A 27,254-nucleotide genomic window follows, 5' to 3' on the forward strand; every position below is an offset into this window, starting at 1 on the left:
GTACAAAAGTCTGATATGTACGATGCGCAGCGGACATACCAAATAGAGAAAAGTAAGACTTTTTCTATTTGGTCAAATTTGTAATATGCACGATCATCGCAAGGGCTTGAGAGTTTCTGGCAACATTTGTTTCCATAATAAAAAAATATTTCAAGAAAAGGCATTTAAAATGTACGTTTTAGTGTAGTGGAATGATTTATAGGTACTGTCCTAATAATAAACAATATTATGAATTGAACATATTTTTATTTCGAGAAGCATAACGTAAATTAAAAAAATATCCCTACGAATACAGTTACACAATTTTAACTATTTTACTTAACAATTTCTCAACGTAACCTTAAATCTTAAACAAATCAGAAAACTTGTAGAGGTATAATTAAATACTATAAATCAGAAAAAGAAGAGTATCACATTTACATAACATAAACTTTTTCGACTTTTTTAAACGGGAATATTTCTTTAGTTTTAGGACAAATTATTTGACCGTTGTTTTCTTTAGCCATTTGTTCTAGCGCCTACAAAACGAGTCGACGAATTTCAATTCGTTTAGATAAAAGAAAAAAAAACATCGAACTCACTTGCTCTCCGTAAATATATCCGTTCGGCAACATCATTGGTAAATTATTTTCGTTCAACGGTAGTCCGCTAATATGGCAATAGAGACGAGATTGTGAGCAATGAGCGAACGGCAGAGACTCCGCTAACTGGTTCAAACAAGGCTGACAAACCGGGCAAGCTGGATTGCGGTTCTCGCTGTTCTCAGAATAGCACTGAGTGTGTAGTGTTAAGGAAAATGGTACAAAATCTTAAATCAAAAGCAATTTTTAAAAAACATTGCGTGAAAGGATATGGCGTTTTGAGTGCTGAAAGACCAGCTTGCAGGGCCACAGTAAAAACGGATTGCGAAGCTAGCTGAAACAAACGGTAATTTTCCTGTCTAAACTCCTCTATGAGAGTGTCCCATCTGGTCTCGTCAAGAAGCGCCTTATATGGACCTATTTCTGAAAATTAAATACAAACATTTGTTAAGCTCAAAGGTGAATTGCTAGCGGTGATGACATTTTACCAATAGACAATGTTGAGCAAGAATAAAAAAGGAAAATAGACAAGTTATAAAATGTCCAGAAGAAACAACATGAATCTGTCGCTTCAACAAACATCGTAATTTTACGTAAAAGTCATTCTATGCAGTTCCCAAATCAAAATATATCTAAACAATCATATTTATTGTAGCTACTCGTGTTTTTATTTAATTTTTACTTTTATAATACTCCTGTTCTTAAGACTACATGGATCTAATTTTTTGTGTAAGATTTATTTCTTCTAACCGCACTTTAATTTTTTTACATGTCTGAGAATAAAAATATCAGAAGAAATGAAATCACAAAATCTGGTGTCAACTAATTCATTATTAATTATACTATTTCATGTAACAAGTACAATGTGTTGTTGATTTATTGACTAACTGAACAATTAGATAATTAAATTGAATAATTTTGAAGCAAATTCAATTGATACTAACCTGTGTTGACTGGGAAGGCCAACAGGGCCATGGCTTGTTGAATGGTAGCAAGATGTTCATCTTCGAAACTAGGAAAATGTTTCCTTGCATGCTTGACCGCGTCCATTCTGCGATCAGTCCTGATCAGTTCAACAAATTCTTGAATCCTCAAGTTAAATTCCATATTTGATTTAAGTTTACGCAATTTTGATTTGTTGTCATGGCACCAAAGCAAACATTTTGTAGTCTCATGGTTAGAAAGGGACCTCTCTACTTCACGAGATGTCAGAAAAATATCTATATTTGTTAAATCCTTAATGTCACTCCTTTCGGCAAGAGTTATGGCTGCGTTGTAGTAACCGTTCCTAAGAAAATACTCAACTAGCATCCTATCTAAACGTTTCCGTCTCCATTGATTCACAGCCCCTTGTGAAATATTTCCTGTTGTAGTTAATGTTTCCCTTTCCTTCAAGTGCTCCAAACGTCGTTTGCAAACATTTGAAGCCGCCAATTCCTCGGAGATACTCTCCTCAGCCTTGCGCTTAAGTACTTGGAGTTTTTCGACCATACCTCCGAGAAATGACGTAATGTCTCTCGCTTTTACATTACCGCCGGAAATGGTGTCTTCGATTTCACGTGCGGCCTGTTGTACGTGTGAAGCTTCGCGATCCAACGTTTTTTGCGCAGTTCTGAATTTTTTATTCAATATTTCATATGGTACCTAGGGATAGTTACTAATTACTGATTAACAACACTCAATAAACTTGATATTGTATATTGACGCCCCAACACGTTAGAACAATAAATCTAAAATGTCGTCGCTATCTAGGTGATACAGAACAGTATGGGCTCGAATTTGAATGCGGAAATTCTAAAAAACTCCTTGTTCTGATCGGAAAAAACGATTGCCAAATCGTTTCAAAATTAAGTCGGTTATAACCTCTAAATGTTGTCAAGTATTTTTGCAAAAGAAATTTTATAAGTGAAGATAACACTGAATAAATTACCTTCAACGTGGGATGCTCCAGAGATTTAAGGTCTGCCATTTTGGTGCACAAATAAAAACATAAATAAAACGTCAAACTGACTGAACTGACCTCGGAAACAGCTGATTTAGTTTGTGTATTGTGTTTCTGACTTCTGGCGGATGTCAAATTTTCCCTTAATATCCCCAAACAAACATCTAAAACTCAAAAACCCCAAAATTTTACAAGGCTAGAATAGAATACAAAAATTCAACATTTTCCAACATAGTCTTGTTAACGTATTACAATTTGTTGAAATCAAATCATAACATAAAAGAAGTTTGATATTTACTAATCTTACTCAGCACTTAATATGTCAGGACTTTTTGTGTCGTTATTTTGATCTCCCTTGTGTTGACAGGTGTTATGATACAATCTTTTTTTTAACACTTGCAGCAAATGTATTATTTTTAAAGTATTTTTTATAAAATAAACATTTTAAGATTTAATCAAGGTTAGCAAGTAATTATAATGATTAATAGCTTCCTAATTAAATTTGTTCCAGATGCAAACAATAATGCCTTTCTTGATTGTTCTAAGTTGCTTATGCATAACAGAGGGAGACTGGGTAGATCCACATAGCATGGACTCAAATTCAAAGACTAACTTGCCCCAACATGATCAAAATTATTTAAAAGAAAATCCAAATAAAGGCATAAGTGTTAAGAAGTGCACTTCAGATATACACTTAAGAAGAGTTGTTCGTTTAATTTTAAATAATGCATATCTAGATTTTGAAGATATAGTAGGATACCATCAGGGCTACTTGCATATAAAATTGACTCCAAATGAACATCAGTTTTTGCTGAATTTTTCAAGAAGTGTGGAATCCGAGGATCAAATTTTTAATGACATCAGCTCAATATTAGAAAATGCTCTGCAGAAAACCCCTCTTGACAAATATCAAGAAGCAATATTGTCAGCACAAGAAAACTTATATTTAATAATTTTTAATCCAACATCTGGTGCCTTAGTTAGTGCATGTCTTGCACTATACATAACTTATAAATTATTAAAAGCAAATTTTACATGGATGTTAATTATAAAGTACTTTTTATTTTTAATGTATATAGCAGACTTTGTGATTACGTATCTGCACTTGATACAAGTAAGTTAACTCATTATTATGTGGTAATGTTTCAAAACACTAAGTTTAGGAAGAAGAAATTAATAACATGGTTCTCATCAAAAAACTAGGGTCAGTACCACCAGAATGTGACCCGCAGAAAATGAGTTGGTGGACATACATGAAAACACAGTTTGGTAAGTCACTTTATTTTAACAAAAACAGTAAAATAAATAATTAGCAAAGTAAGCAAACTCAGTCATAATACATATTTACAAGAAGGACATGGGCCACATTTTTCACATTCACACTAGTACTTATTATTTCTTTTTTAGAATTGAGTCAAAGTCAGGATACATAACAAAGTTATTTAAAATATTGCCCAACACGGCTATACAGGTTTCTCCATTGTGTCCTTCTACAATTGCTGCCAGTTCTTCTTTCGACTCGAATGTATTTTCAGGATTTAATTGATATCCAATTCTTCCTATTTGAACTTCCATCTTGCCTGATCTTCTGATAACTAGTTTGCCAATTTGTCCTTCCAACATATTACTTAATGGGTAGTCAAATAACTTTTTAACATTAGGATCATCACTGAGGCCTTTTCCAGCAAAAGAATCTGGCAATTTCACTAGGGCTAATGCAGGATTTTCTTCATTGTAGTGATCATAATTAAAAGGATCTGGTAAATTTTCGTAGATATCATTTTCTTCTTTCTTTATTTTTATAATTTCTTTCTTAACTTTAGTAGGTTCCGAAGATAAAGTTAATGGTGCAAATGACGCTTTTTCATCATCACTATCTACATCACAGTTCATTAATTCATCTAATACAACATCCTCAGCTTTCTTATTTACAGTCCAGGTATTTCTATTAATTGTAGGCAAAACCATATTAGAGACAGTGCTACTGTCTCTAAGGTTAACACGCTTCTCCATATGTGAATTGAGCCTTTTAACTTCTCCCGTTCCTTGGGAAAAAACGCCAGTGGATTGTAAATAGCGCTGCTTGTGGTCATGTTTGTCATGTTTCTCTCTATTTGAAGGCCTGTCTTTTCGCTTTTGGTCCATTTTTTTAAGGAACTCCTTTGTTTTATCTTTGTTTCTAACAACATTGAGGTTAGGTGTATATTGCTTCTTAGGTTTTGCTATCCCTAAACTTAGATCTCGTGGCAGTTTCAATGATTGCAAACGACCTCCTGGACCGTCTTTTTCCATTACACTTTTCATTAACTTCTTGTCTTCCATTTTTACAAAACAAAATTAAACCACCCTCCAACCACGATGACAAGTTGGTAACAACAAAAACAGAAGTAGAGATACAGGAAAGCACATTTGTATTCTCTAGTCTGTGGTGTAATGGATTGGTAAGGTAGCCAATGAAATAATTCTATTCTTGGTGATTTTTGTTGTAGTGAAATCGAGCAACAATGGCGCGAAATTTAAATTTCAATTTTCAAACATCTGTTAATTTCAGAATCGACGTTTGGCGAGAATCCTTGTAAAGCGTTTTATCAAGCCACATTTCAAAATTACAAGTACTTCGTAGCACCATCGAAAGTTTTAACACGCCAATTTAAAACGCTTATAGTGGAACCCTGCGGCAATATTGGCGAAGCCTTTGGAAAATTCGGCCGGGGCATGTTTAGTGAGTAATCATTTCATTGGTGGCACCAATTTTTACATTATTGTATTTCAGCTTCACTACCTTGGGGTTTAAATGCTGTTCTGTTTCCCATAATGTTAATAAGCTCATGTGCAATTATTTTTATAATATTTCTTTTCATTACAAAACCACAATTTAAGTTAAGCTTATTTCATTTGTTTACAATTGAACTGGGTCAACCTGCAAGAGTTCCACCTAGAATAGAGAATCGTAATGAAAGTAATGGAAGAGGAGTAATCTATGTAGGTAATCGTCGAGTGATCAGACATAGAAGAAATGGAAATAACACAAGAGAGGTAGGGTTGTCTACGAATCATAGAACTTTAGTTGAAGATATATCAAATGATAATTCTTCAAGTCATTCTAATAATAATCAACGTGCTATTCAAGAAGGTAATGATGTACATGAAAGTGAAAATTTCCAAAAAACAACAGACGCACCCAATGAAGCAATTAGCGGTGACAGTACCAGTGTTACCAGTGTTTCAAGTACAGACTCGTTTGTAGAAATATGATTTAAAATTTGAATTGCTACTTTATTGTTCAAGACTTTATAGATTAAGACCTTGTAAAGTTTTTATTTTTCTTAGTAATTTTAACAATGGCTGTGTTTCTACTCTTGAATTACAAATTAAATTAAGTATTGTATGTTAAATCTTACTAAACAGACAATTGTGTACAAGTCTGGCTATTTATGAGTTTTTTAACTTGAGCTTTATTTACGCCATTTTGAACATGTTTTTTTATAAAACGTCAATAAAATATTTATGGAAGTAATATTCTTGTACCGTATATTTTAATAAAATTAAACTGATGTACAAAGCAAATTAAAAATATTTGATGAAAGTTAAAAATGAAAAATACAATTTGGAATCATAGAAACCTGTAATAGTAGTTGTTGACGTTTGTGTGAGATGGCTTGTGGTGGCCATTGGCCAATCAATACAAATTTTTAGTTTAAGAATGACGTCATAATTTTAGTCAAATTTATTGCAAAAAAAATAACGAAAACAAGTTGATTTTCTAAAGCCATCGATCATAAGTGAATCAAGTTAATTAATCAACGAAATGGGACAACTAACATTGAAAATCAGTCACGAATTATACCTCATATAACCTCTTTCTTTCAAGTTTTGAAATCTGATTTTCAAAAATGCCAGAACAAAGCAATGATTATCGTGTAGTGGTTTTTGGAGCCGGAGGTGTGGGTAAAAGCTCTCTCGTCTTGAGATTTGTTAAAGGCACTTTTAGGGAGAGTTATATACCAACCATCGAAGATACCTATCGACAAGTAAGACAAATTGAAGTTGTGAAACCACCCCACATCTCATGTTATAGTTTTATTTTATTTTTTTATTTCAGTTTTTGTTGCTTGGTTTTGTTTCTTGATGTAATAATTTAAAAGCTTGTTATTTTTTTGGTAAGTCATATGTTGCAATTTAAGTTATGCATTAAGATTATTTCAATTTGTATGATCATGTAACTTGGTTTTAGGTAATAAGTTGCAACAAGAATATATGTACTCTTCAAATAACTGACACAACTGGCTCACATCAGTTTCCTGCTATGCAGAGATTGTCTATAAGCAAAGGCCATGCTTTTATTCTGGTTTATTCAGTGTGCAGTCGACAGAGTCTTGAAGAATTACGCCCAATTTGGGAGGTAATTCGGGAATTAAAAGGACCAGATCTGAGTCAGATTCCAATTATGTTGGTTGGAAATAAATGCGATGAAAGCGCGGAACTCAGAGAGGTAGGTGGAACAGTTTTTTTTTTGTAAATAAAATAGAGAATCCAAAGTACAGTTGCGGAATTAAAATTTTGGGCAGTATTTTTCTGTCACTTCAACAAAATCTCTGTAAACCACCTTTTACTGTCATCATGACTGAGACTGATATTCAAAAATTAAACTTTACTGTGGCAGTCACACAGTCAATTTTGAATGTTGAGTTAATTGCACTGAGTGTAATTAAATCATCACTTTAATATGTTGCCCACCCATTATTATGCCACAAATCACAATTTTTGAATGCCAAAAAAACAAAAGCATACCAAGAGTAAAAAATGAGGTTATTAACGTAAAGGTTGTTTTAGAGTTTATATCATGACATTGACAATACTGCCCGAAATTTTAATTCCGCAACTGCACATAGGTATTAAAAAATTAATGAGTTGCGTATTTATGCAAATGAAATAATAAAATGGCAGTGTCATGTTTTTAAACATAAATTACTTAATAATAGTAATCAAATTTTAAGTATAGAAAGAATTTAGACTTAAAACTGAGTTGTTTACAAAATAAATATTTGACATGTCATCAACCCAAAAAGTATGCTTCAGTGTTTAGCCAGAGATACAGCCTGATTCACTTAACTTTCCGACCCTGACGAAATTTAAATGCAGCCAGTAATACATTTTTCATTCATAACTGGATCCAAAAACATGAATAATTTTAAACTTTTTTATGGTTGGACTTATTTAAGAAACTGACTCATCGTATATTACTCGTAATATCATATCGATCCTTTTGTCATTGGAGCACATTTTAATTAACAAAAAATATTTCAAAATTACACAAAAACGAATTGTCAAGTGACTGTCAATGATGCCAGGAGTGTCCAGATTTCATAGTAAATAAAGGTATCGAATTACAACTGATTAAAGTATTACTGCTTGCATTTAAAATTCGTTATATAATAATTGGAAGACTAATTGTTTTAATAAAGTACCTAGATTAAATCTGTTGTAAATTATGATGTTTAAGTGGTTTCCAATCTATATTTGTCATTGTCTAATATCTAACTGCGCTACAGACAGTAATAACCCGACCCGACGTACGCGTTTATTTTTTTGTCGCTGCGCAGGCGCAAAAAGAGTGCCGACAACAAAATAAGCCCCAGAAAGAATTTCACAATATTCCGAAGAAATTCTTTGTGAAAAAAATCTTCATCGCTCCAAACATTTGTTCTTGTTTTTTAAAAACTTTTTTCCAAATGTTTGTAAATTTACACCTTACGTCGCCGACTGTGGGAAGGACCACGGAGTATTCTAACTTGGAGATGTCATTTTTCTTTAGAATTCTGCTATTACATATTTATAACATTACCAATAATATGTATAATAGCATATGATAATAAATAATAGAAGAGTGAGTAATAATACTCATCATCCTTGCTGTAGAACTAGCAACAATAGTTTATCAAGCCAAAAACAACAATTCTCTCACTGGAGAAATTCGGTTACATTTATCACGGGAAATGCACAATTAAAATAAAAAAATAAAAAACAAACGCAAAAAAATGGCACAAATTTCTATTCAAAAACGTTTTTTTAAAGTTCATTTTTAATTTTAATTGTAATTTTCTATTAATTTACACTTTTTGTTTTCGCTAAAGCATTTTACTACCCTAAACAACGTCCAGTTTTGTGAATTACATTTATTGCCTTGACTTTGCTATCCTTTAAAAAATTTCATTACAACACGCCAATTGTTGAAATAGGTGTCTCCTTTGAAAAGTTGTAACGTAACCAAGAATAATCACATTTTGACGTCAATAATTCAAAATAGATATTTTAAATGACGTCATAATGGGTTATGGTTATGAGTTTCAAATTCTTTAAAAAATTGATCCAAGCTTTAAGCTGTAATTGTTGATAATATTGATTGATAGTTTTTGAGACCACTTTCGGTGGTCGCTAGTAGAAAGGGATCTCTTATGCCATGGTCACTTTGGAAGGTAGTATAATTATGTTATACAGAAGTATCAGTGTAAAAGTGAAACGACCACTATCAGAAAAATGACGATAATTTTTGTATAGTACAGAGTATAATAGAGATTGTGACATCAAATATTAATGTCACTTTACGATGATATTTTTACGAGAACAAATCGCATTCTTGCAGGTCAGTACGTCGGAGGGACAGGCTCAAGCAGGGGAGTGGGGCGTGAGCTTCATGGAAACGTCTGCGAAGACGAACCACAACGTGAAACAACTCTTTCAGGAGCTGCTGAACTTGGAGAAATCCAGAAACGTGAGTCTCCAAGTTGGAGGTAAAGCAAACAGCCGCGTCGCCAAAGACAAATGTGACCTGATGTAATCCGCACGTGTTGTCAGAGCTGTCTCGAAAATTGCAATGATCATGGATAATTTCTGATATTTGCAAGTATTTACCCCTTGTAAATATCACAAAATACTTGTTAACCTGACCAAGCTTTAATGGCCGGGCAAGTGGGAAGCCGTTCCGTTGCGTGTAAACCCTTGTTGACTGTTAACCGATAAAGTGCCCATCTCTGTGGACAATATTAGCTACTCTACATGTTTTTGTCCTGTACATAACCGCACTTTTTCACTTGCTCGGTCCTAATTTGTTGAGGGCCGACTGCTGGCACTTATTCATTCATTCGTGGGTTAGGTTTTTCCTTTTTCATTGATTGTTTGATGTTACAAGATTTTTAAAACATGGACAGCACTGTTTTGCATTTCCATTGCGTCTTGGTTTGTATCACGTGATAACTTACAACGCAGTCGGGTCCATCCATCACATGTTGTTGAATACGAAAAGCTAGTACGTTGTTTGTATGTTTGTGCTATTCAATTACATTAACATACACATCACACATGTCACAATAGCATATCAGAAAGAGAAATTGTAGTTTAACGAACGTAGTGTGCTAGCGATTATTACATTTCATTAAGGGCATTAGAGTATGCATTTGCGAAAATGTTGAAGTAAGTTTAATGACAATTATGCTGTGAGTTACGGGTTAGTGTGTGCATACTCATTAATGCCACGTCCATCAAAGCATTTCATTGGATGAATCCATAAATTATTTGTGATCCCTAGTTATGTGATAGTTTAATTTAAATAGAGGACCAGTTAGTTGTTGAATGCACGTTTGAATTGCTTTGATGGTTTCACTTTTAAACATTTTTAGACTGGGTGCTAAAGCAACATTTAAAAAAGAAAAAAATTGTTCGTGTTATTAATATTTGTTATTCACGCTTTATAGTGTTCACTATATGAACTGCAATTGTGATCGATTTATAAACGTATTTATGCAACGAATATATAAAGAACTAAATAAAAAATAGTGTAGCAAAAAATGTACTCAAAAATACTTTTGACTTTGCTCGGTAGAAGCCATTTTACTACATTTATTGCGTAAAATTGGAAAAATCGCTTTTATTAGCAGTACTAAAATAAAAGTCATTTTATTGTAGAAATTGACTTTTATTTTACTAGTAAAAATTGTTATTAATATAGTGAACTTAAGGAACAAATTTGTATACTTGTAGATAATTTCAAGTCGTTTTACTCAAAATACTTATTCAAAAAAATTCAAAAAAAAATAAAAATCGTCTTTCTTCGGCTCAAACTGAATCATGATTTTATTACGTTGGTGTTTTTTGTTTTTTGTGTACTAATAAAACAAAGACTGACATCACTTGGTAGAATAAATGCTAGAAATTCCTATGGAATATTCAGTACGATAGTTTTTAGTATCAATTTATCGCGCAGTAATCGCATTTTGTAATTGTATCATTCAGCCCTAACATTGATTCCATCACGTCAGGTCAGTCTAGAAAAGACAATGTGGGCCATCGCAACATCCCATCTCCCAAATCTACATCTGTGACAACGTCGGTCGCGGTTTATCAACTGTTGTAATTACTGTAAACATCAGATGCATTAATTTGGTCTTGACGTTGCAAATGTTTTTCAAAGATCAAGGTTATCGTCAAAAACGAGGAAGGATTTAAAAATCTATATTTGTTGACATAAAAAAAATTGAAAAACAAGGCATATGTACCAATAAGTAAAATTGAAAGATAATAATTCTCGGTTCCGTAATGTTATCCGGACCTCTTATCAATACTGTTCTGATTTCTTTGAATCCAATATTTTTGTAATTTCAGACTTGAATGGATTGTTAAAGGTGGCTCAGCAGAACAGAAAACGGATTTAGTGCCGATAGCACTTCTGCAAATAAAATTTCAAAAATAGCCGACACGTTAAAGGTTTACCACTTGAATCGATTGTCTACCTGTGCTTTAAATAAATGAAGTTGATGTTGACACATTTGTGATCGGGGTGGGTGCCATTGAATTGTTTTCTCTGGCAGAGTCTGTATAGATTTTTATCGAGTTCTTAGATATTTACATATATTGTTTGTCTTTCAATGTACTTCTTCTCTCTACATGTTTATCTCATCCTATTTCATAATTTCTATTGTTATTATATCCAATGAGAATAAAGTGTTAATTGTTTTTATCAACCAATTCTAGAATAAAAATCCCAAATTTTTACATTCCTCATTTTGTGATGTTGAATTTGTTTGTAAACACAGTTTTATTAAACAATAAATCCATTACGAAATAAATGGTTTTTCTGACATCGATTTGCGTTTTGTGCGTCAAACGGTTCGAAAGTCTAGACAAAATAAGTGAAAAGGCCAAAATGACCTATGGACTTTGTCTCCAGATAAGAAAGCCAGTTCCGTCATGTGAATTAGTTATTATTCAAACTCTTAAGGGCATCAACGCTCACGATATAACCAAAAATCAGAATGGTTGAGAATAATACATCCGTCTTTATACAAACTCTCATTTTCGTAATGAATCAGAGTAGTATTCAACAAGATAATTCCTACAACTATTACTTTTTGGAAATTGGAAAAAGTTGGTAGTCCAAAATCAAGCGAAACAATTTTACAAGTGAGTGATTTCAGCTACAAACGCTACACAATGTTACGGTATATACGGGTGCTTCGAATTAACGCCTCCATGGACATCAGAACAAAGACCGGTATCGTTATTTCCTGAAGATCTAAAAAAGGTAGAGGTTGTTTTTTTCTTATAAAAACACGTAGACTCAAATGTTTGAATTTTCTTCAAGATTGAACCTAAATACCCCCTTTACACGAGAAGAAATCCAAGAAAACCCACTTTCATCGATTTAAATGAGTATGATGTGATTTCTGCTTCTGGAATCGACCCCTCAAAGCCAGTTTACGTAATTTCGCATGGTTACATGGAAGGTGGCGGAATCGCTTGGGTAACCACACCAAACATCTACGTGTAAGCCCTTCCTCAACTTCAGATAGATTTTAGAAATGGCCAACGAACTCCTAAAACTTGAAGACTGCTCTGTGATAGTAGTGGACTGGCAAGGGGGTTCGAGCCCGCCGTATACCCAAGCCGTTGCAAATATTCGCCTCGTGGGAGCGATGACAGCCCACCTCTTGCACGACCTCTCCAAACACACCGGGGATAAAAAACTGGATCATGTCCACTGCATCGGACACTCTCTGGGGGCGCATCTCAGCGGATACGTGGGGTACACACTGCAGTCAGTACGTAAGAAAAAGTTGGAAACACCTGATGTGTTAATTAGCGATTGCAGTTGTTCAATTTGACGGTGGGACGGATCACAGGACTGGACCCCGCAGAGCCCCACTTTGCCAAAGCGCAGCCACCGGTGCGGTTGGACCGCACGGCGGCTAAATACGTCGATGTGGTGCACACTGACGCTAGTCAGTTCATAAGAGGTGGATTGGGAATGACGGAGAAAATAGGACACGTTGATTACTACCCCAACGGAGGAACCAACCAACCGGGATGTGGTAAAAGCGTTGTTCGGTACATTTCAGACGCCAACGGAAGTTTTTTCTTGGGTATTTGTCACAATTTCAACAAATACGACAAATTACAGTCTTTCTTTTTAGGCATTCGGAAATATCTCGGGTGCAATCATATAAGAAGTTACGAATTTTTTATCGAAAGTATTAATCCCAATAGAGGTTGTTCGTTTTTGACGATGGCTTGTTCCTCCTACGAAGTATTTGTAAATTTTCGGCAGCACGAATGGTTTTTGAAATGACTGTTGTAGGATTTCTTGTTGGGAAAATGTTTTGATTGTGGAAGAAGAAACCAAAGGTGCATTCAATTTGGTTATCACGGAAGGAAAGAATATACCGAACTGATAAGACGCAGAGTAATCCCGCCCAATGCACATCTGGTTCAGTTTTTTAGAACTGGTGAACGGAAACCGTTTTGCAGTAAGTGGCAATGTCACATTCTCAAAAATCAGCTTACACAGTGCTAGTCGTTTATTGACTGAATTGTTACAGGGGGACATTACAGATTGACAGTAAAAATTTCTGATTCTGGCGAAAGTAAACAACATGGGGGTGAAATTGGACAACTGTTTTTTACCATGCATTCTACAACTGACGGTAAAGGTCCCAAATCTCATCCGGTTGCCTTAAACAGTGGCGGTTACCACGAACCCGGAAAAATTTACACGGCGGTGGTACCAACGAGCGAGGTCCCCAGACTTAAGGCTGTTGAAGTCGAATGGAGGTACCAAAGCAGTGTTCTCAATCCTTTGACCTGGAGAATCTTGGCTGTGCCTCAAATATATGTTGAGAAGATCACAGTCGATGCTCTCGAGATCAAACAAAGGTACGAAAGGTTCAGTTTTCGCCGACAGACCAGATAACACTTGATTTTTCCAGTATAACTGTGTGTCCAAAGGATGGAAAGCCTCTGACGAATTCAAAATCTCAATTTATGATTCCGTCATATTGTTGAAAGACTGTTCAATTTTTGCACCTGTCACTTTTCATTTATTTTAAAGCAGGAGAAACAAACCGAATTACTCTTATTAGTCACATCTCTCTTATCACTAAGTTTAAACAGATATGTTTCAAATTCAGGTAATTGAGTGCCGTCCCAAACATCGTCAAAAGATTTTTTTTTTTCATTTTTCGTTTCGTGTAAATATTTATGTATTTTATTTATTAAATAAAGAATTTATTCTGCAACAGTGATGACAAGGGGTTTAGTTTTTGGGTTGTCAAATTTGTCCATGGTTTTAATTTCACTAATAGCTGTCAGTGCTATTATGAGTCCAACGCCTAGAAGAGCAGTTACAAAAAGTCCGGACCAAATTGGTACTGTCATGAAATCCACACAGTCGTAAGCATCATCAAACGCGCCGTTCTTGGAATCAATTTGCACTTGCATATCGTATATTAGCAATTCTGTAGTTTTGGTAGTGTCCGCGAACACGGTGACACCGTTGCAGTGGTATGAAAAGTGAGCGGGGACGCTGAACTGATTAACAATATTTAAATTGGCTGAATAATTAGCTGTGAGACTCGACAGATTGACCGCTTTTAGCGACCAGTAAGTCTTTGACCACACGAAAAAGAACTGCAAAACCATCAGATCGTTGTTGTCTTCCCCGACACGAACTTTTACGAAAAGTTTTGTTATGGGATCTTTACTCGCTGTGTTCACAGTCACCATAGTACTCTGCCCTAGTTCTAAATTAGAGGAATTAGAACTAGTTCTAAGTAGGAGCGGCTGAGAGGAGTACAACAAAGTGTAGATGTCTTTCTTAGATTTGCCCTTGTATAAAACCGGGCCTTTTGCTGTCGTTGGCGACGTCTCGGTTGTACTCGATCCCGGCGTTACCTCCCTCTTGCTACGTCCATTCGGTAGAACAAGTACAGACAAAACGGAGCCTTCTCCAGCCAAATCGAACCGTTGTTTTGTTTCCAAAAGTGACAGATCTTGTCCAGAAATTTCTGAATTGTATTTACAATTAGATTAAAATATCGTCATACACCACTCACAAACCTGTGGCATTTTCGGTGCTGATGTCACCGTTAGGGTTGTAAGCTGTGTAATATCCATTTAAATGTACTTCCAATTCGGGTAGTAACGAAAACGAGCTTTTGTAAACTGTTACTTCAGGATAACCCATCTTCTTGACCAAATCTTCCAAATTTTCGTCACTGAAACCTCTCAAAGGGGAAATGTCGGCGAATTTATTGTTGCTCCATAATAACACAGCCCCATTGACGTAACAAAATGTTAACGTTGAGACCAACAGTATACTTTTAAAATACATTTCCGAATTGTTCCTTCAACATTCAACAATATAACATGTGTTTAGAGCAGTTTGAAAATCAATAAGTTGCGCAGTGACTTGCGTTTTCTTTCTTAATCAAAACTTAACACAAATGCTTAAAAATATGATTTGTACGAATAGGATTTCTTTCCATAACAGTTTTGTGAGTCATTATTTTTTACAGCTGCTTTTACAATTTAATTACACATATCAGTCATATCACATCGGCGGAAAATATTACCTTGCAACTTTAGAACCTACACCTCAAATACGTAAATGGAAATTCAAATTAATTACGTTTTAGTGGTACAAATATAAATATTTTCTTGCAAATATGATCGGAAGTTATTTGTTTTTTGGTTGTCAAATCTACCGGCAATTTTAGAAAAAAATTATGATTGGTTGTTTGCGCGCATGCGCTCAACTGAATCGGGTTTAAAAAAAGGTGGGAAACATTTTACTTCAAAATCACCATTACATCTTTATTTTTCAACAGAAAAATTATAAGTGTTACACCAACAGCAGATAATTTTTATAATGCAGTATATTCTTTAATTACTACAATAAAATTGGGTTTTATTACTCCAGCGGATTAGAAAGAATTCAGATAAATATTACCACTTGACTTAAGTCTCCACTAAAAGACGATTGTTAAATGAAATGAGTATAAAAACATCAGTACAGTTGGTTTCTCGAAGACTTTACCCAAAATGTTTTCTCGTCAACTCTCAGCTAATCAAAAGGCGGACTTGGACTCACAAGCTATCAACAATTTTCGTGCATATTTGCAAATACCTTCGGTACATCCAAATGTGAACTATGGTAAGTTATCAGTATTTACCTACAATTTTGATAACTTGAAGCGATTCGAAATAATTTACTACCATCTTTTTAGACGCTTGTATCAAATTTCTTGAAAATCAAGCTAAGAGTCTAAATCTTCCAATTACGATAGTTTCTCCGGTCCCCCAAAAACCCATAGTTATTCTAACGCGGGTCGGAACTGAGCCGACTTTGCCAACCATTTTACTCAACAGTCATATGGATGTGGTTCCGGTTTTTGAAGAAAAGTGGGCCCACAAACCCTTCAGTGCGGACATAGACGAACACAACAACATTTATGCACGAGGAAGCCAAGATATGAAGTGTGTTGGAATTCAGTATCTTGAAGCTGTAAGACGACTAAAAAAACGAGGAATAACTCTAAAGCGGACGCTTCATCTGTCATTTGTCCCCGGTAAGTAACTACCGTACCGGTGTGTCTGACTTATAAATACAATAATTTCTTATAGATGAAGAAATTGGAGGATTTGACGGTATGAAACGCTTTGTACGCACTAAAGATTTTCAAGATTTGAATGTTGGAGCTGCTCTAGACGAAGGCATGGCTAGCCCCACAGACGAATTTGCACTATTCTACGGAGAACGTTGTGTCTGGCGTAAGTTTATGCTTTATTCCAAAATCGAAATAAGGAATATTTTTAGACTTGAAAATTCATTGTTCCGGAAGACCTGGACATGGGTCTTTGCTTCTAGATAACACTGCGGGAGAGAAAGCTACACACATTTTGAACAAACTCTTTGCTTTTAGGAATCAAGAGAAGCAAAAATTAGTAGACAATCCTAGCTGGACCCTAGGTGATGTCACCACTGTGAATCTAACTCAAATAAGCGTAAGTGACTGATTTATTTTTGTTTCGGTAAATTAATGAAAAACCTTAAAGGGTGGTGTACAAGCAAATGTGGTTCCTCCAGAACTCCTGATCACATTTGATTGTCGCATTCCTCCAGAACATGTGAATATTGCTACATGGGAAGAAACAGTTAATCAGTGGTGTAAAGAAGCCGGAGTGTGGGTCGAATATCCGGTAAAACAACCTCAAATTCTTCCCACAAAACTTGACAATTCAAACATTTACTGGGTTGCTTTTAAAAAATCTACTGACAAACTGTGCGTCATATATTTCACGAAATCTGAAAGAGAATGTAATAGATTTATTTTAGTGGACTCAAACTGAAACCTCAAATATTTCCGGGAGCTACCGACAGTCGCAACATCCGAGAAATTGGAATTCCAGTAATTGGATTTTCTCCAATTAATAACACTCCAATATTATTAGACGATCATGATGAATACTTAGGAGTGGAAACATTTCTAAAAGGAATCGAGATCTATTGCGGAATTTTGATTTCTGTGGGTAATGTTGAGGAGAGAAGTGGGTAATGTAATTTTTTTCAAAAGGTCGCAAGATGGACAAAATATCACAAATTTTATTAAAATGAGTACGATATTTATCTCTCTGGTTTAATAAAGACATCAAACAATTCTTAGATCATATTTCTCAAACCTGTAACTATCATTAAAGCAATATCAAACTGACAAATTCAGAAGAGGTGGTAAATACGTACAAACAACTATTTATCCGAAAACCACAAACCTTGTTTGTAAACAAGATGGGTGTAGTATTTTGAACCACATTTTATCAATAAGGAATTTAAAAAAAGCCACATTGTGTTTACTTAGATATTTCTACCAGCCTTGAAGAAATTTGGTAAGACATAGTGTTATTAATATTAAAGACCTTTATCAGCCTTGAAGTTCTAAGGACTGATAATATGTAATAATACATAGGTATATAAGGAAATATCGGCCGCATTTTACTTTAAAATTCCAGTAGAAACATGGCTTCACAATCAACTGCTGATAAAGACGCGTTAGATACGCAAGCCGTCAACAATTTTCGTGAATATTTGCGAATTCCCACTGTACACCCCAATATTAACTACGGTAAGTTTAGTTTTCTCAGGTTCAGTTTGTTTAGGCCTGATTTTAACAAATAGTGGTTGAGTAAGTTAATTTTTGTTCTTCCAGATGCCTGTGTCAAGTTCTTAGAAAACCAAGCCAAAAGCTTGGACCTTCCTATCAAAGTATATCACGTGGTACCCAAGAAACCAATAGTGATCATAACATGGACTGGCACAGAGCCTACTTTACCATCCATTTTACTCAACAGCCACATGGATGTGGTTCCAGTTTTTGAGGAAAAATGGACTCACAAACCCTTTGCTGCTGATCTAGACGAACAAAACAACATCTACGCTAGGGGAAGCCAAGATGTGAAATGTGTGGGAATTCAATATCTCGAAGCCGTCAGAAGGCTAAAACGTGATGGAGTGACTCTTAAAAGAACACTTCACGTATCATTTGTACCTGGTAATGGGTTTACATGTTCCATTTTTGTAAAGTAACAAAATCGTTTTTAGACGAAGAAACTGGGGGCGTTGACGGTATGAAACAATTTGTTTATACTAAAGATTTTCAAAATTTGAATGTGGGAATGGGTTTAGACGAAGGCATGCCTTCGTCCTCGGAAAAATTTGCAATGTTCAATGCCGAACGTAACATTTGGCGTAAGTTCTTCTTAAGAAAAAGGATAATTAAAAATATAAATCTTTTAGACTTGATTATCCACTGTCCTGGTAAACCTGGACATGGATCTTTACTTTTGGACAACACTGCCGGAGAAAAAGTTGCGTATCTCTTGAATAAATTCTACAATTTCAGGAAACAAGAACAACAAAAGTTGAAAGACAACTCGAACTTGACGCTGGCTGACGTTACAACGGTGAATCTAACCCAAATGAGTGTAAGTAAATGAGTCGAATTTACCCCCTTTTGAAGTTTGTTCTTAAGGGAGGTGTACAAACGAACGTAATACCCCCGGAATTTATAATTACATTTGACTGTCGTATCACTCCACAACATGACATAAAAAAATGGCAAGAAACTATTGATCAGTGGTGCAAAGAGGCCGGTCCTGGAGTCTGGATTGAATATGAACAAAAGGAGGATCAGGTTACACCTACAAAATTAGACAATTCTAATCCCTACTGGCTCGCTTTTAAAGACGCTACAGATAAACTGTATGTGACAATAACCTGAAGGGACAGAAAGAGCTAATCATGTTTGTTTTAGTGGCTTGAAAGTGAAACCTGTAACATGTCCCGGTGGCACTGACGCTCGATTTGTAAGGATGGTTGGAATACCAGCTATTGGATTTTCTCCAATTAATAACACTCCTCTATTATTACATAATCATGATGAATATTTAGGGGTTGACACATTCTTAAAAGGCATCAAGATCTATTGTAAAATCTTGGTTTCTATTGGTAACGTCGAGGAGAAAACTGAATAAAAAAAAATAGAATAAAGGCTTCAGAAATCATATCCAATGTGCATAAAGCTTAATTTCAAATATGGTAAAATAAAAAGATTACATAAATAAGTATGTTTATTTTTTTTATTAATATAAGAACTGCGTTCTTCAAAACAAAACTTTTTAATCGATGTTTTGATTTTGATAACTGATTTTGTATAACATTGGAGCCCTGATTACAAAAATACAATTCATTTTTTTGTATCACGTCAGGTTTTTTCACAATAAAAAAAAAATTAAGCAATTTATTTAGGAAAATAAGATGTTTATAATAATTCTGGGTTAAAAATCTAACTAAATTTTTTATTCCTTATGAGAATGGCATCTTTGACGCTTTGTGAGGAAACTTCTTTTAATTGATTGTCTGCTGTATGTTTTTTTTGAGTACATCGTGCTGTAACATCCAGTAAAAGTCTACCATCATTGATACGCTCTATCTTCCTTGATATCACCTCTCCATTTGTTTTATATCTTGGTCAAAACGTTCCCCTTGTTCCTCGCTGACAGCAACAAGATTTGTAAGAAAAAGATTTAAGTGCGAAAATAGAAAATGCACTTTCAAACTCATATTACATCCCAAGATGTGAAAATTTTTAAACATGATTCTTACAATATTTTCGTAGTCGTCATCTTTGTGAGTTCCAAGCAATTTTTCTATGACGTTCTTAAATGCCGTTCAGGCATTCCTTTCAACAACATTCATAGAATTTTGAAAATCATTACCTTTGCACAAAGATCTTATTTGAGGTCCTAACTTCTTTTAGTTTGTCATTGGAGAGATCTGGTAACTTTGTAAGAAAAAACGATTTGTGAAAAAACTAGACGTGATAGCGCAAAACCAAGATCATTTTCGTAATCAGTGCAGACTTGTGTGATCAATGAACCGTCTGTTATCTTGATAAAGCGTTTTACCACTCACAACCAAAAACCTTTTTAAATAACATTTGTACAGTTGCGGAAATGGAATTTCAGACAGTATTGTCATTTTCATAATGTAAACTCTAAAACAACCTTTTCATTAATAACCTCTTTTTTCATTCTTGTCATGTTTTTGTCTTTTTGATTTATTTGTATTCAAAAATTGTGATTTGTGGCATAATAACAAGTAGACAACACATCAAAGCGATGATTTAATTACACTCAGTGCAGTTAACTAAAAAACTGACAGCATGACTAACACAGAAAAGGTAAGGTTACAGGGATTTTGTTGAAGTGACAGGAAAATGCTGCCCAAAATTTTGTTTCAACTGACAACTGTACACCTTAAATGTAAAAAATTCTATTTTTTGCGAAAGTTAAGGTTTTTGTAGATTAATTTGGAAGTCTTCTTCCTTATGCTCTTGAACATATCAGCTAGTAAAAACCAGGATAATTCCCATCCACAGAAAAATATTAGATAGTAGATATGCAACCAGAGATAACTTATGCAACGTTCTCAAGTTCTCACTCTTCTCACACATATAAAAACGAATTGTGTAGAAATATCTATTACAACATTTCATTCAAAAACATATTACTACCAGAGCATCAAAAGTAATTACAACTGTGGAAATTATTGCTGTAAAAGTGCTATTTAGTGCGATTCCGTTTCAAAATTTAGCAATATTGTTACTGAATAATATTGATTTTGCATAGATACAACCAATCAACAGCTTCATATCATAGCAACTACAATATTGTTATACAGCAATATTGGTGAATTTTAAAACAAAATCGCACCAATTGTCATTGTTGTGGTTATGGTTAATGTTATGAACAACTTTATCCACCAAAAACGTTTAACTTTCTTTTTGCTTTACCTGCAACACTGTTGTATAAAGTATCGTAAACATCGACTTGTAAATAATAACACTTGATTTTCTTACTTGTTGATATCCATTTGATATCCATTCCGTTAAAATACCGCTACATTTATCGTCATAGGCTCATAGGCTCATAGGCATGCGCACAGTTAGCGAGTCAGCTGTTATATTTTTTTAAAAAACAAGCGGGAAACACCATTTCAAAATATTTTTACTGTAAAATGAACGAATCGATGTTTTGTTGTAAATTATTCGATTTCAGGTTTTTTAAAATAGTTGTAAACAACTCAGAGTTTATCAAGAAACCACTTATATTTCTTGTAAACAGAATACATTCGGCTCGACATAAGACCACAATTTATCACCCACCGGGATTAATAAAGCCAAACAAATTGTGTTTGATTAGACATTTCCACCAGCCTTGGACGATAAAACTGGAGGGACATGATATGGTTAATTTAAGCGTATTTAAAACGCCGTCGCGACGATTTCACTTTAGAATTTTAGTCGTAAGATGTCTTCATTGTCAGCTGTTCAGAAAGACGCGTTGGATACGCAAGCTGTCAACAATTTTCGTGAATATTTGCGAATTCCCTCAGTCCACCCGGACGTTAATTATGGTAAGTGGTTGTTTAAGATTGTGGCTTGTTGAGTGGCGATTTTCATAAAAATCCCTCGATTGAGGGGGCGGCGTAAAATCGAGGAATTTTAACAGGTCAGGCATGATGTCAACTTGGCTTGGCTTCGGTTTTTGGGTGTGGAATGTTCCGATGTTTGATATTTTTGTGTGTAACAGAGAAAATATTGGACTTTGGTGTTGATTTTAAAGGAAATTCGCACAACTAAGAAGTAAGACCTGTTTTTTAAATATTTAATAACCTTTAATATTTTGATCTTATATTACCAGTGTTTCAGCGACTGTTAAGTAATTCGAAATTACTTTGATTCATTCACGATCTTATTTGTTTATTGATGTAATAATAAACACCGAAACCCACCTACATGCCTAATTTTGCCTGAAACTTTGAGACATAATGCAAGGTGCTTCGACCATTACATTGTATTGCTCAGGTTCATATTATTTTTATTAAAATAGATACACTGGCTGTCACGTTTTACAGTCCACAATGTATGCAGCATTAGCATGTAAAGATCAATCTGAAAATTTCCATTAAACCCTTCAGATTAGATAATGAGTTTGTCTCATCAAATCTTTCGATCTTTAAAGTGTTATTTTTTTGAGCCTTCTTAGGGTGACTCCTTGTCCTCAACTCACAAATCTAAACTTTATTTAGACAGTACCTAAATTATTATCAGAAAATATGATTAGTGATTACATACTAACATAACAGCATAAACACAGCATTGTAAATTTGAAGTTCAAATATTTTTTTATTAATTTCAAGTACAGTTTGGATATTAGTTAAATATGCTCTATTAGTTAAAAGTAATTTATGCCAACATGTTTTTGATTATTGTCTTGTATGACTTGGTAAGATTGAATGCTATTAGAAAGTTACAAATACCGTGTGATCAACAATTATGTACTTAGATAATGGACGGCTGTGACTTTGACAGTGTCAGATTTTTCGTATCTTTGCTAAGTCAGCTAATAAACGCCAAACAACTGTCACTATTAACCAAATTTTAACGCAAAAATGGTTTTTACTTCAGAACATAACAGATTCATCATTGCATCTTACTTTCGTAATAGTGCATTCAATAACGGAGATTTTTTTTCTGACGGGAATTCGAGTCTAGAATTTGGGGTACATTTTTAGTAATTTTTACATTGACGGCAATTCGTGTGCAGAATTAAAGGGCCTACGTCCAAGCCTAGGTATAAAATATTATGCTGACGGGAACTCGTGTGCACCGATACAGCATTACAACATGCCCCAGAACTGCCTCCCCATAGAAAACAGGCATCTGTCGACAGCAAAATAGACTCCAAGATGACTAAAATAAATTTAGCTCACATAACCGAGTTATAAAGTTTTCAATTTCACCAAACTCAGAAGCTCGTCCTCAGGTATTACTAAAAACTCGGACATGTTGCTAGACAGCAATAATTATTATTGATATCGCAACAATCACCGAAAAGTTTACTTGGAAATTTACTTTTTCTCGTAATTTTCCTATCTTGACAAAGTTTAAATGCAGCCTGTAATATGTTTTTCATTCATAACTTGATTCAAAAACATAAATAATTTTAAACTTTTGTATGGTTTGGACATTCCTCACAAAAGTCTCAGTCTTTTAAGATGGCAGTAGGTAACTGACAATATGTTTTTTATTTAAGAAACTGACACTCACCAATCACCATAGATCAATATTATATCAACCCTTTCGTCATTGGAACACATTTTAATTAACAAAAAATATTTCAGAATTATTTATTCAAAAAACAATTTTCAAGTGATTGTCAGTAATGCTAGGAGTGTCCAGATTTCATAGTAAATAAAGGTGTCACGGTATAACTGAATAATGTATTACTGGCTGCATTTAAAATTTGTTAGGGTCGAAAAGTTAATGTGTCTGTATAACCTCTAAAGCTGACTCAAGTTGCAAAAAATCACTTTGCATTTGCAACAGCACTTTTATGGCATTAGTCATTTGAAATTATGTAGGTACTTTAAAACTGTACTTATATGGAAAATATTCAATCGAAACTATGATTTTCTGGTCTGGACCAAAAAAATACCAATCATAATCAAGATGGTAATCATAATGACAATAAAGTATGGCTTACAATTTTTATTTTTTTTTTTTGAAGTGAGAAATTTTGGCCGTCATTGTCTGTCAATTAAAAAAAAAAAAAATTGTAATCCGTACTTTATTGTCATCATGATTACCGTCTTGATTATGAACGTTATTTTTTGGGTGGTAAATTTCAAAACTCAAAATTATTTTGTCATTTCTACTACACAGAACGTTTACCTCAGGTTATCTATGTACTATTGCGGGCAAAAAAAGTGGGACATCAAATTTCTGTCAGTTTTGAAAAATTCGATGTAGTTCAAGCTTTATTGTCATTTTTTTGACACTATTCCAGCTGACAGTTTAAAAATTTATTTTATACTCCTATTTTCCTTTTCGAAATGCCTTCTTCTTTTGATAAAGGTAGAGTTTGATTGGAACTTTGCATTAAATAAATATTCACTACGTGCTTACTTACAATCATTCCCTACAACCTACAATACTTAATGACAACGTCAATCAATTCAAAGTAGGGTTAGAATCAGGTAAGGGTTATTTCACATTAAAAGTCAAGACATTGACGTTGATGTCCCACTTTTTTTGCCCGCAATAGTACAGTTGCGGAATTAAAATTTCGGGCAGTTTTTTTCTGTCACTTCAACAAAATCTCTGTAAACCACCTTTTAATGTCATGATGATTGGTGACTGACATTCAAAAATTAAACTTTTCTTTGTCAATCACGCTGAAATTTTTTGAATTTTGAGTTAATTGCACTGAGCTTTGATATGTTATTATGCTATAAATCACAATTTTTATAAGTCAAAAAGACAAAAACATGACAAGAGTAAAAAGTGAGGTTATTAGTGTAAAGGTTGTTTTAGAGTTTATGTTATAACATTGACAATACTGCCCGAAATTTTATTTCCGCAACTGTACGATTGCTCTAATTTTATTTATTCATGTCGGATTTTTGGAATATCTGAGCTTCAAACAGTTTAAATTGATTGTCAAAATGATAAGATTCGAAAGTGGGGTTACGATTCCTAAAGGTTTATTTACACTTTACTTGAATGTCAAGAAAGTGACGGCCAAAATTTTTTGGCCGCCATAGTACAGTCGCGGACAAAAAAAAGTAGGACAATGTTTTTTCGCCAATGTAAATTTGCTTGCCCTTTCTATGGTTACTATGAAAATATTTATTTATTTATTATAGTAACCCCGGTTTACTCAGCTCAATTTTGGCTAAATTTCTTAATAAGACTTGTCCTACTTTTTTTTGTCCGCGACTGTACCTACCACTATAGCTAGTAAAAGACAAATAGTCAAAATATTTTTTAATACAGCTGCACCTTTTGAGCCCCCATATCTTCAAATCCAGAAAATGTAGAATTTATTTACATATTCTCATAATTTTCTAACGTAAGTTGACATTGACCCATTGAGTTGTTCCGCGCAGTTTGGGGCATCCACTATAATAAATCAAAACACTTATTTAAAATTTTACTATTTTCACACCATATATTGTTTTTTCCAATCGCATTAGTATTGCGATTCAGAGGGGTAATGCTGCCAGTGTTTATCTTCTACGAGTACTTTTAAAGAATTATTTTATTTGCTTTAATTGTATCTATTTATATGTATGAAGAATCAATCTATTATAAATAAATTTCCACCTATTTATTTTACCGCTGTTTCATGATGTTTTTTTTTATTGTCTTATCTATTTTTTATTTGCTGTTAATGTTGTTCAGTTTTGAATTAACAATTCCTGAAGCAGTCCTTTATTACTTTCCAGATGCTTGCGTCAAATTCCTGGAAAACCAAGCCAAAGGTTTGGACCTCCCCATCAAAATATATCATGTGGTGCCCAAGAAACCCATAGTTATTTTAACATGGGTTGGAACGGAACCTACTTTACCAACAATCCTGCTCAACAGCCATATGGACGTCGTGCCCGTTTTTGAAGACAAGTGGACCCACAAACCCTTCAGTGCGGACATAGATGAACAAAACAATATCTACGCTAGAGGCACTCAAGACATGAAATGTGTGGGAATTCAGTATCTCGAAGCCGTCAGAAGACTAAAACAACAAGGAGTATCGCTCAAAAGAACGCTGCACCTATCTTTTGTGCCTGGTAAGTGGTTGAGCGACGTTTGTACGAATTTGATGAATTTAACAAGTTGGATTTAGACGAGGAGGTCGGTGGCATCGACGGAATGAGAAAGTTTGTTCATACCAAAGATTTTCAAAATTTAAACGTTGGAGTCGCGTTAGATGAAGGCATGGCAAGTCCTACCGAAGAGTTTGCATTGTTCAACGGCGAGCGTTCTATTTGGCGTAAGTTCCTCTCATCAAAAACAAATTTGACTTGAAAAATTGTGAACTTTCAGATTTACATATTCATTGTCCGGGGAGTCCCGGACATGGATCGTTGCTTCTGGATAACACTGCGGGAGAGAAAGTTGCATATCTTTTGAACAAGCTTTTCACATTTAGGAAGCAAGAGAAGCAAAAATTAAAAGACAATCCGAGTTGGACGATTGGTGACGTTACAACAGTAAATCTGACCCAAATGCATGTGAGTAAAAAATACAATTATTTATCAACATCATTAATATCATTGGATTTTGTGCATATCAGACGTGAGTGTCAGGTAAATTAGGCTTTTCAAATTTCACTTTCTTCAATTTATGACACAAATCGTAACATTATACACGTTTTCTAGGGAGGTGTACAAACGAATGTAGTACCTCCAGAATTAGAAATTGCCATTGATTGTCGCATTCCGCCGGAAACTGTGGACATTAAAAAATGGGAAGAAACAATTAATCAGTGGTGTAAAGAAGCTGGCCCAGGAATCTGGATAGAGTATGAGCAAAAGCAACCACAGATTCCACCAACAAAACTTGACAATTCCAATCCCTACTGGATCGCTTTTAAAGAAGCCACTGACAAGCTGTAAGTAGAATTGTTTGTGGGTTACAAAGATAAATGTATCTTCTTCAGCGGCCTTAAGTTGAAACCGCAGATATTTCCCGGTGGTACTGACAGTCGGTACGTGAGGGATCTTGGACTTCCAGCTATTGGATTTTCTCCGATTAATAACACTCCAGTATTGCTACATGATCACGACGAATACTTGGGAGTCAACACTTTCTTAAAAGGTATAGAAATCTATTGCAAAATTTTGGTTTCTATTGGTAACGTTGAGGATAGAACTGGGTAAATTTATATTTCAAAGGGTTGCAATTCTGTTTTATTGTATATGTTGGGTTTATCACAGTTTTAATCGTAAATACTTTATTCATTGGTGCAATAAACATTTAATAAAACAAAATGATTTTTTT

General features: G+C 34.4%; 9 protein-coding genes across 11 annotated transcripts; 6 read left to right on the plus strand and 3 right to left on the minus strand.

The window, feature by feature from the left end:
• Window positions 1-226: 226 nt before the first annotated feature.
• Kaz (Katazuke) lies at window positions 227-2,667 on the minus strand. The gene is made up of 5 exons (XM_069041222.1): window positions 2,512-2,667; window positions 1,526-2,225; window positions 854-1,004; window positions 582-777; window positions 227-518 (listed from the first exon to the last, which is right to left on the minus strand). Exons 1-5 carry the CDS (start codon window positions 2,548-2,550, stop codon window positions 417-419), a joined length of 1,188 nt encoding a protein of 395 aa, XP_068897323.1. The 5' UTR covers window positions 2,551-2,667; the 3' UTR covers window positions 227-416.
• A 76-nt stretch (window positions 2,668-2,743) lies between these two features.
• On the plus strand, window positions 2,744-6,040 carry LOC138125744 (uncharacterized). 2 transcript variants are annotated; one of them, XM_069041216.1, is made up of 6 exons: window positions 2,744-2,983; window positions 3,035-3,637; window positions 3,687-3,792; window positions 5,075-5,245; window positions 5,297-5,559; window positions 5,622-5,765. In XM_069041216.1, exons 2-6 carry the CDS (start codon window positions 3,035-3,037, stop codon window positions 5,628-5,630), a joined length of 1,152 nt encoding a protein of 383 aa, XP_068897317.1. In that variant the 5' UTR covers window positions 2,744-2,983; the 3' UTR covers window positions 5,631-5,765. The 2 variants fall into 2 exon arrangements, with proteins under 2 accessions (XP_068897317.1, XP_068897316.1); XM_069041215.1 differs by having other exon boundaries at window positions 2,746-2,983; window positions 5,297-6,040.
• Window positions 3,789-4,932, minus strand: LOC138125752 (DNA-directed RNA polymerase III subunit RPC4-like). The gene has a single exon (XM_069041225.1). The coding sequence runs from the start codon at window positions 4,843-4,845 to the stop codon at window positions 3,916-3,918; it is 930 nt and encodes a 309-aa protein (XP_068897326.1). The 5' UTR covers window positions 4,846-4,932; the 3' UTR covers window positions 3,789-3,915.
• A 148-nt stretch (window positions 6,041-6,188) lies between the features above and the next one.
• On the plus strand, window positions 6,189-11,540 carry LOC138125753 (GTP-binding protein Di-Ras2). Of its 2 annotated transcripts, XM_069041227.1 has the most exons (4): window positions 6,189-6,554; window positions 6,758-7,015; window positions 9,167-9,295; window positions 11,182-11,540. In XM_069041227.1, the coding sequence occupies exons 1-4, from the start codon at window positions 6,417-6,419 to the stop codon at window positions 11,185-11,187; spliced, it is 531 nt and encodes a 176-aa protein (XP_068897328.1). In that variant the 5' UTR covers window positions 6,189-6,416; the 3' UTR covers window positions 11,188-11,540. The 2 variants fall into 2 exon arrangements, with proteins under 2 accessions (XP_068897328.1, XP_068897327.1); XM_069041226.1 differs by having other exon boundaries at window positions 9,167-11,540.
• Window positions 11,541-11,682: 142 nt separating this feature from the next.
• On the plus strand, window positions 11,683-14,096 carry LOC138125740 (pancreatic lipase-related protein 2). Its single transcript, XM_069041198.1, has 9 exons — window positions 11,683-11,943; window positions 11,994-12,100; window positions 12,161-12,319; window positions 12,369-12,617; window positions 12,668-12,938; window positions 12,990-13,102; window positions 13,154-13,322; window positions 13,395-13,728; window positions 13,782-14,096. Exons 1-9 carry the CDS (start codon window positions 11,832-11,834, stop codon window positions 13,855-13,857), a joined length of 1,590 nt encoding a protein of 529 aa, XP_068897299.1. The 5' UTR covers window positions 11,683-11,831; the 3' UTR covers window positions 13,858-14,096.
• LOC138125751 (V-type proton ATPase subunit S1-like) lies at window positions 13,356-15,562 on the minus strand. The gene is made up of 2 exons (XM_069041224.1): window positions 14,911-15,562; window positions 13,356-14,858 (listed from the first exon to the last, which is right to left on the minus strand). Exons 1-2 carry the CDS (start codon window positions 15,182-15,184, stop codon window positions 14,080-14,082), a joined length of 1,053 nt encoding a protein of 350 aa, XP_068897325.1. The 5' UTR covers window positions 15,185-15,562; the 3' UTR covers window positions 13,356-14,079.
• Window positions 15,563-15,697: 135 nt separating this feature from the next.
• LOC138125747 (aminoacylase-1-like) lies at window positions 15,698-17,510 on the plus strand. Its single transcript, XM_069041219.1, has 6 exons — window positions 15,698-16,006; window positions 16,080-16,421; window positions 16,477-16,623; window positions 16,670-16,857; window positions 16,909-17,135; window positions 17,189-17,510. The coding sequence occupies exons 1-6, from the start codon at window positions 15,895-15,897 to the stop codon at window positions 17,406-17,408; spliced, it is 1,236 nt and encodes a 411-aa protein (XP_068897320.1). The 5' UTR covers window positions 15,698-15,894; the 3' UTR covers window positions 17,409-17,510.
• Window positions 17,511-17,812: 302 nt separating this feature from the next.
• LOC138125748 (aminoacylase-1-like) lies at window positions 17,813-19,470 on the plus strand. Its single transcript, XM_069041220.1, has 6 exons — window positions 17,813-17,972; window positions 18,057-18,398; window positions 18,449-18,595; window positions 18,644-18,831; window positions 18,879-19,108; window positions 19,161-19,470. Exons 1-6 carry the CDS (start codon window positions 17,867-17,869, stop codon window positions 19,378-19,380), a joined length of 1,233 nt encoding a protein of 410 aa, XP_068897321.1. The 5' UTR covers window positions 17,813-17,866; the 3' UTR covers window positions 19,381-19,470.
• A 2,190-nt stretch (window positions 19,471-21,660) lies between these two features.
• On the plus strand, window positions 21,661-27,244 carry LOC138125746 (aminoacylase-1-like). Its single transcript, XM_069041218.1, has 6 exons — window positions 21,661-21,823; window positions 25,700-26,041; window positions 26,098-26,244; window positions 26,298-26,485; window positions 26,633-26,865; window positions 26,914-27,244. The coding sequence occupies exons 1-6, from the start codon at window positions 21,718-21,720 to the stop codon at window positions 27,131-27,133; spliced, it is 1,236 nt and encodes a 411-aa protein (XP_068897319.1). The 5' UTR covers window positions 21,661-21,717; the 3' UTR covers window positions 27,134-27,244.
• The last annotated feature ends 10 nt before the right edge of the window (window positions 27,245-27,254 follow it).

The sequence above is a fragment of the Tenebrio molitor genome, chromosome 3 (assembly GCF_963966145.1).
Source record: "Tenebrio molitor chromosome 3, icTenMoli1.1, whole genome shotgun sequence".
NCBI classification, from domain to species: Eukaryota; Metazoa; Arthropoda; class Insecta; order Coleoptera; family Tenebrionidae; genus Tenebrio; species Tenebrio molitor.

Excerpts from the sequence above, each read along its gene's own strand:
- LOC138125753 (XM_069041226.1), top strand. The coding sequence starts at position 6,417 with ATGCCAGAACAAAGCAATGATTATCGTGTAGTGGTTTTTGGAGCCGGA. Across the intron at positions 6,555-6,757 it reads TCGAAGATACCTATCGACAA|GTAATAAGTTGCAACAAGAA; the intron begins GTAAGACAAATT and ends ACTTGGTTTTAG. Across the intron at positions 7,016-9,166 it reads AAAGCGCGGAACTCAGAGAG|GTCAGTACGTCGGAGGGACA; the intron begins GTAGGTGGAACA and ends GCATTCTTGCAG.
- LOC138125744 (XM_069041215.1), top strand. The coding sequence starts at position 3,035 with ATGCAAACAATAATGCCTTTCTTGATTGTTCTAAGTTGCTTATGCATA. Across the intron at positions 3,638-3,686 it reads CGTATCTGCACTTGATACAA|GAAGAAGAAATTAATAACAT; the intron begins GTAAGTTAACTC and ends CACTAAGTTTAG. Across the intron at positions 5,246-5,296 it reads ATTCGGCCGGGGCATGTTTA|CTTCACTACCTTGGGGTTTA; the intron begins GTGAGTAATCAT and ends ATTGTATTTCAG.
- LOC138125746 (XM_069041218.1), top strand. The coding sequence starts at position 21,718 with ATGTCTTCATTGTCAGCTGTTCAGAAAGACGCGTTGGATACGCAAGCT. Across the intron at positions 26,042-26,097 it reads GCACCTATCTTTTGTGCCTG|ACGAGGAGGTCGGTGGCATC; the intron begins GTAAGTGGTTGA and ends AGTTGGATTTAG. Across the intron at positions 26,866-26,913 it reads AAAGAAGCCACTGACAAGCT|CGGCCTTAAGTTGAAACCGC; the intron begins GTAAGTAGAATT and ends TATCTTCTTCAG.
- Kaz (XM_069041222.1), bottom strand. The coding sequence starts at position 2,550 with ATGGCAGACCTTAAATCTCTGGAGCATCCCACGTTGAAG. Across the intron at positions 778-853 it reads CTTTCAGCACTCAAAACGCC|TCAGTGCTATTCTGAGAACA; the intron begins ATATCCTTTCAC and ends AACACTACACAC. Across the intron at positions 519-581 it reads GATATATTTACGGAGAGCAA|GCGCTAGAACAAATGGCTAA; the intron begins GTGAGTTCGATG and ends CTCGTTTTGTAG.
- LOC138125752 (XM_069041225.1), bottom strand. The coding sequence starts at position 4,845 with ATGGAAGACAAGAAGTTAATGAAAAGTGTAATGGAAAAAGACGGTCCA.
- LOC138125751 (XM_069041224.1), bottom strand. The coding sequence starts at position 15,184 with ATGTATTTTAAAAGTATACTGTTGGTCTCAACGTTAACATTTTGTTAC. Across the intron at positions 14,859-14,910 it reads CAGCACCGAAAATGCCACAG|AAATTTCTGGACAAGATCTG; the intron begins GTTTGTGAGTGG and ends AATACAATTCAG.
- LOC138125747 (XM_069041219.1), top strand. The coding sequence starts at position 15,895 with ATGTTTTCTCGTCAACTCTCAGCTAATCAAAAGGCGGACTTGGACTCA. Across the intron at positions 16,007-16,079 it reads ACATCCAAATGTGAACTATG|ACGCTTGTATCAAATTTCTT; the intron begins GTAAGTTATCAG and ends CCATCTTTTTAG. Across the intron at positions 16,858-16,908 it reads TGAATCTAACTCAAATAAGC|GGTGGTGTACAAGCAAATGT; the intron begins GTAAGTGACTGA and ends AAAACCTTAAAG.
- LOC138125740 (XM_069041198.1), top strand. The coding sequence starts at position 11,832 with ATGGTTGAGAATAATACATCCGTCTTTATACAAACTCTCATTTTCGTA. Across the intron at positions 12,618-12,667 it reads TGGGGTACACACTGCAGTCA|TTGTTCAATTTGACGGTGGG; the intron begins GTACGTAAGAAA and ends TAGCGATTGCAG. Across the intron at positions 13,729-13,781 it reads GCTCTCGAGATCAAACAAAG|TATAACTGTGTGTCCAAAGG; the intron begins GTACGAAAGGTT and ends TGATTTTTCCAG.
- LOC138125748 (XM_069041220.1), top strand. The coding sequence starts at position 17,867 with ATGGCTTCACAATCAACTGCTGATAAAGACGCGTTAGATACGCAAGCC. Across the intron at positions 18,596-18,643 it reads TGCCGAACGTAACATTTGGC|ACTTGATTATCCACTGTCCT; the intron begins GTAAGTTCTTCT and ends TAAATCTTTTAG. Across the intron at positions 18,832-18,878 it reads TGAATCTAACCCAAATGAGT|GGAGGTGTACAAACGAACGT; the intron begins GTAAGTAAATGA and ends TTTGTTCTTAAG.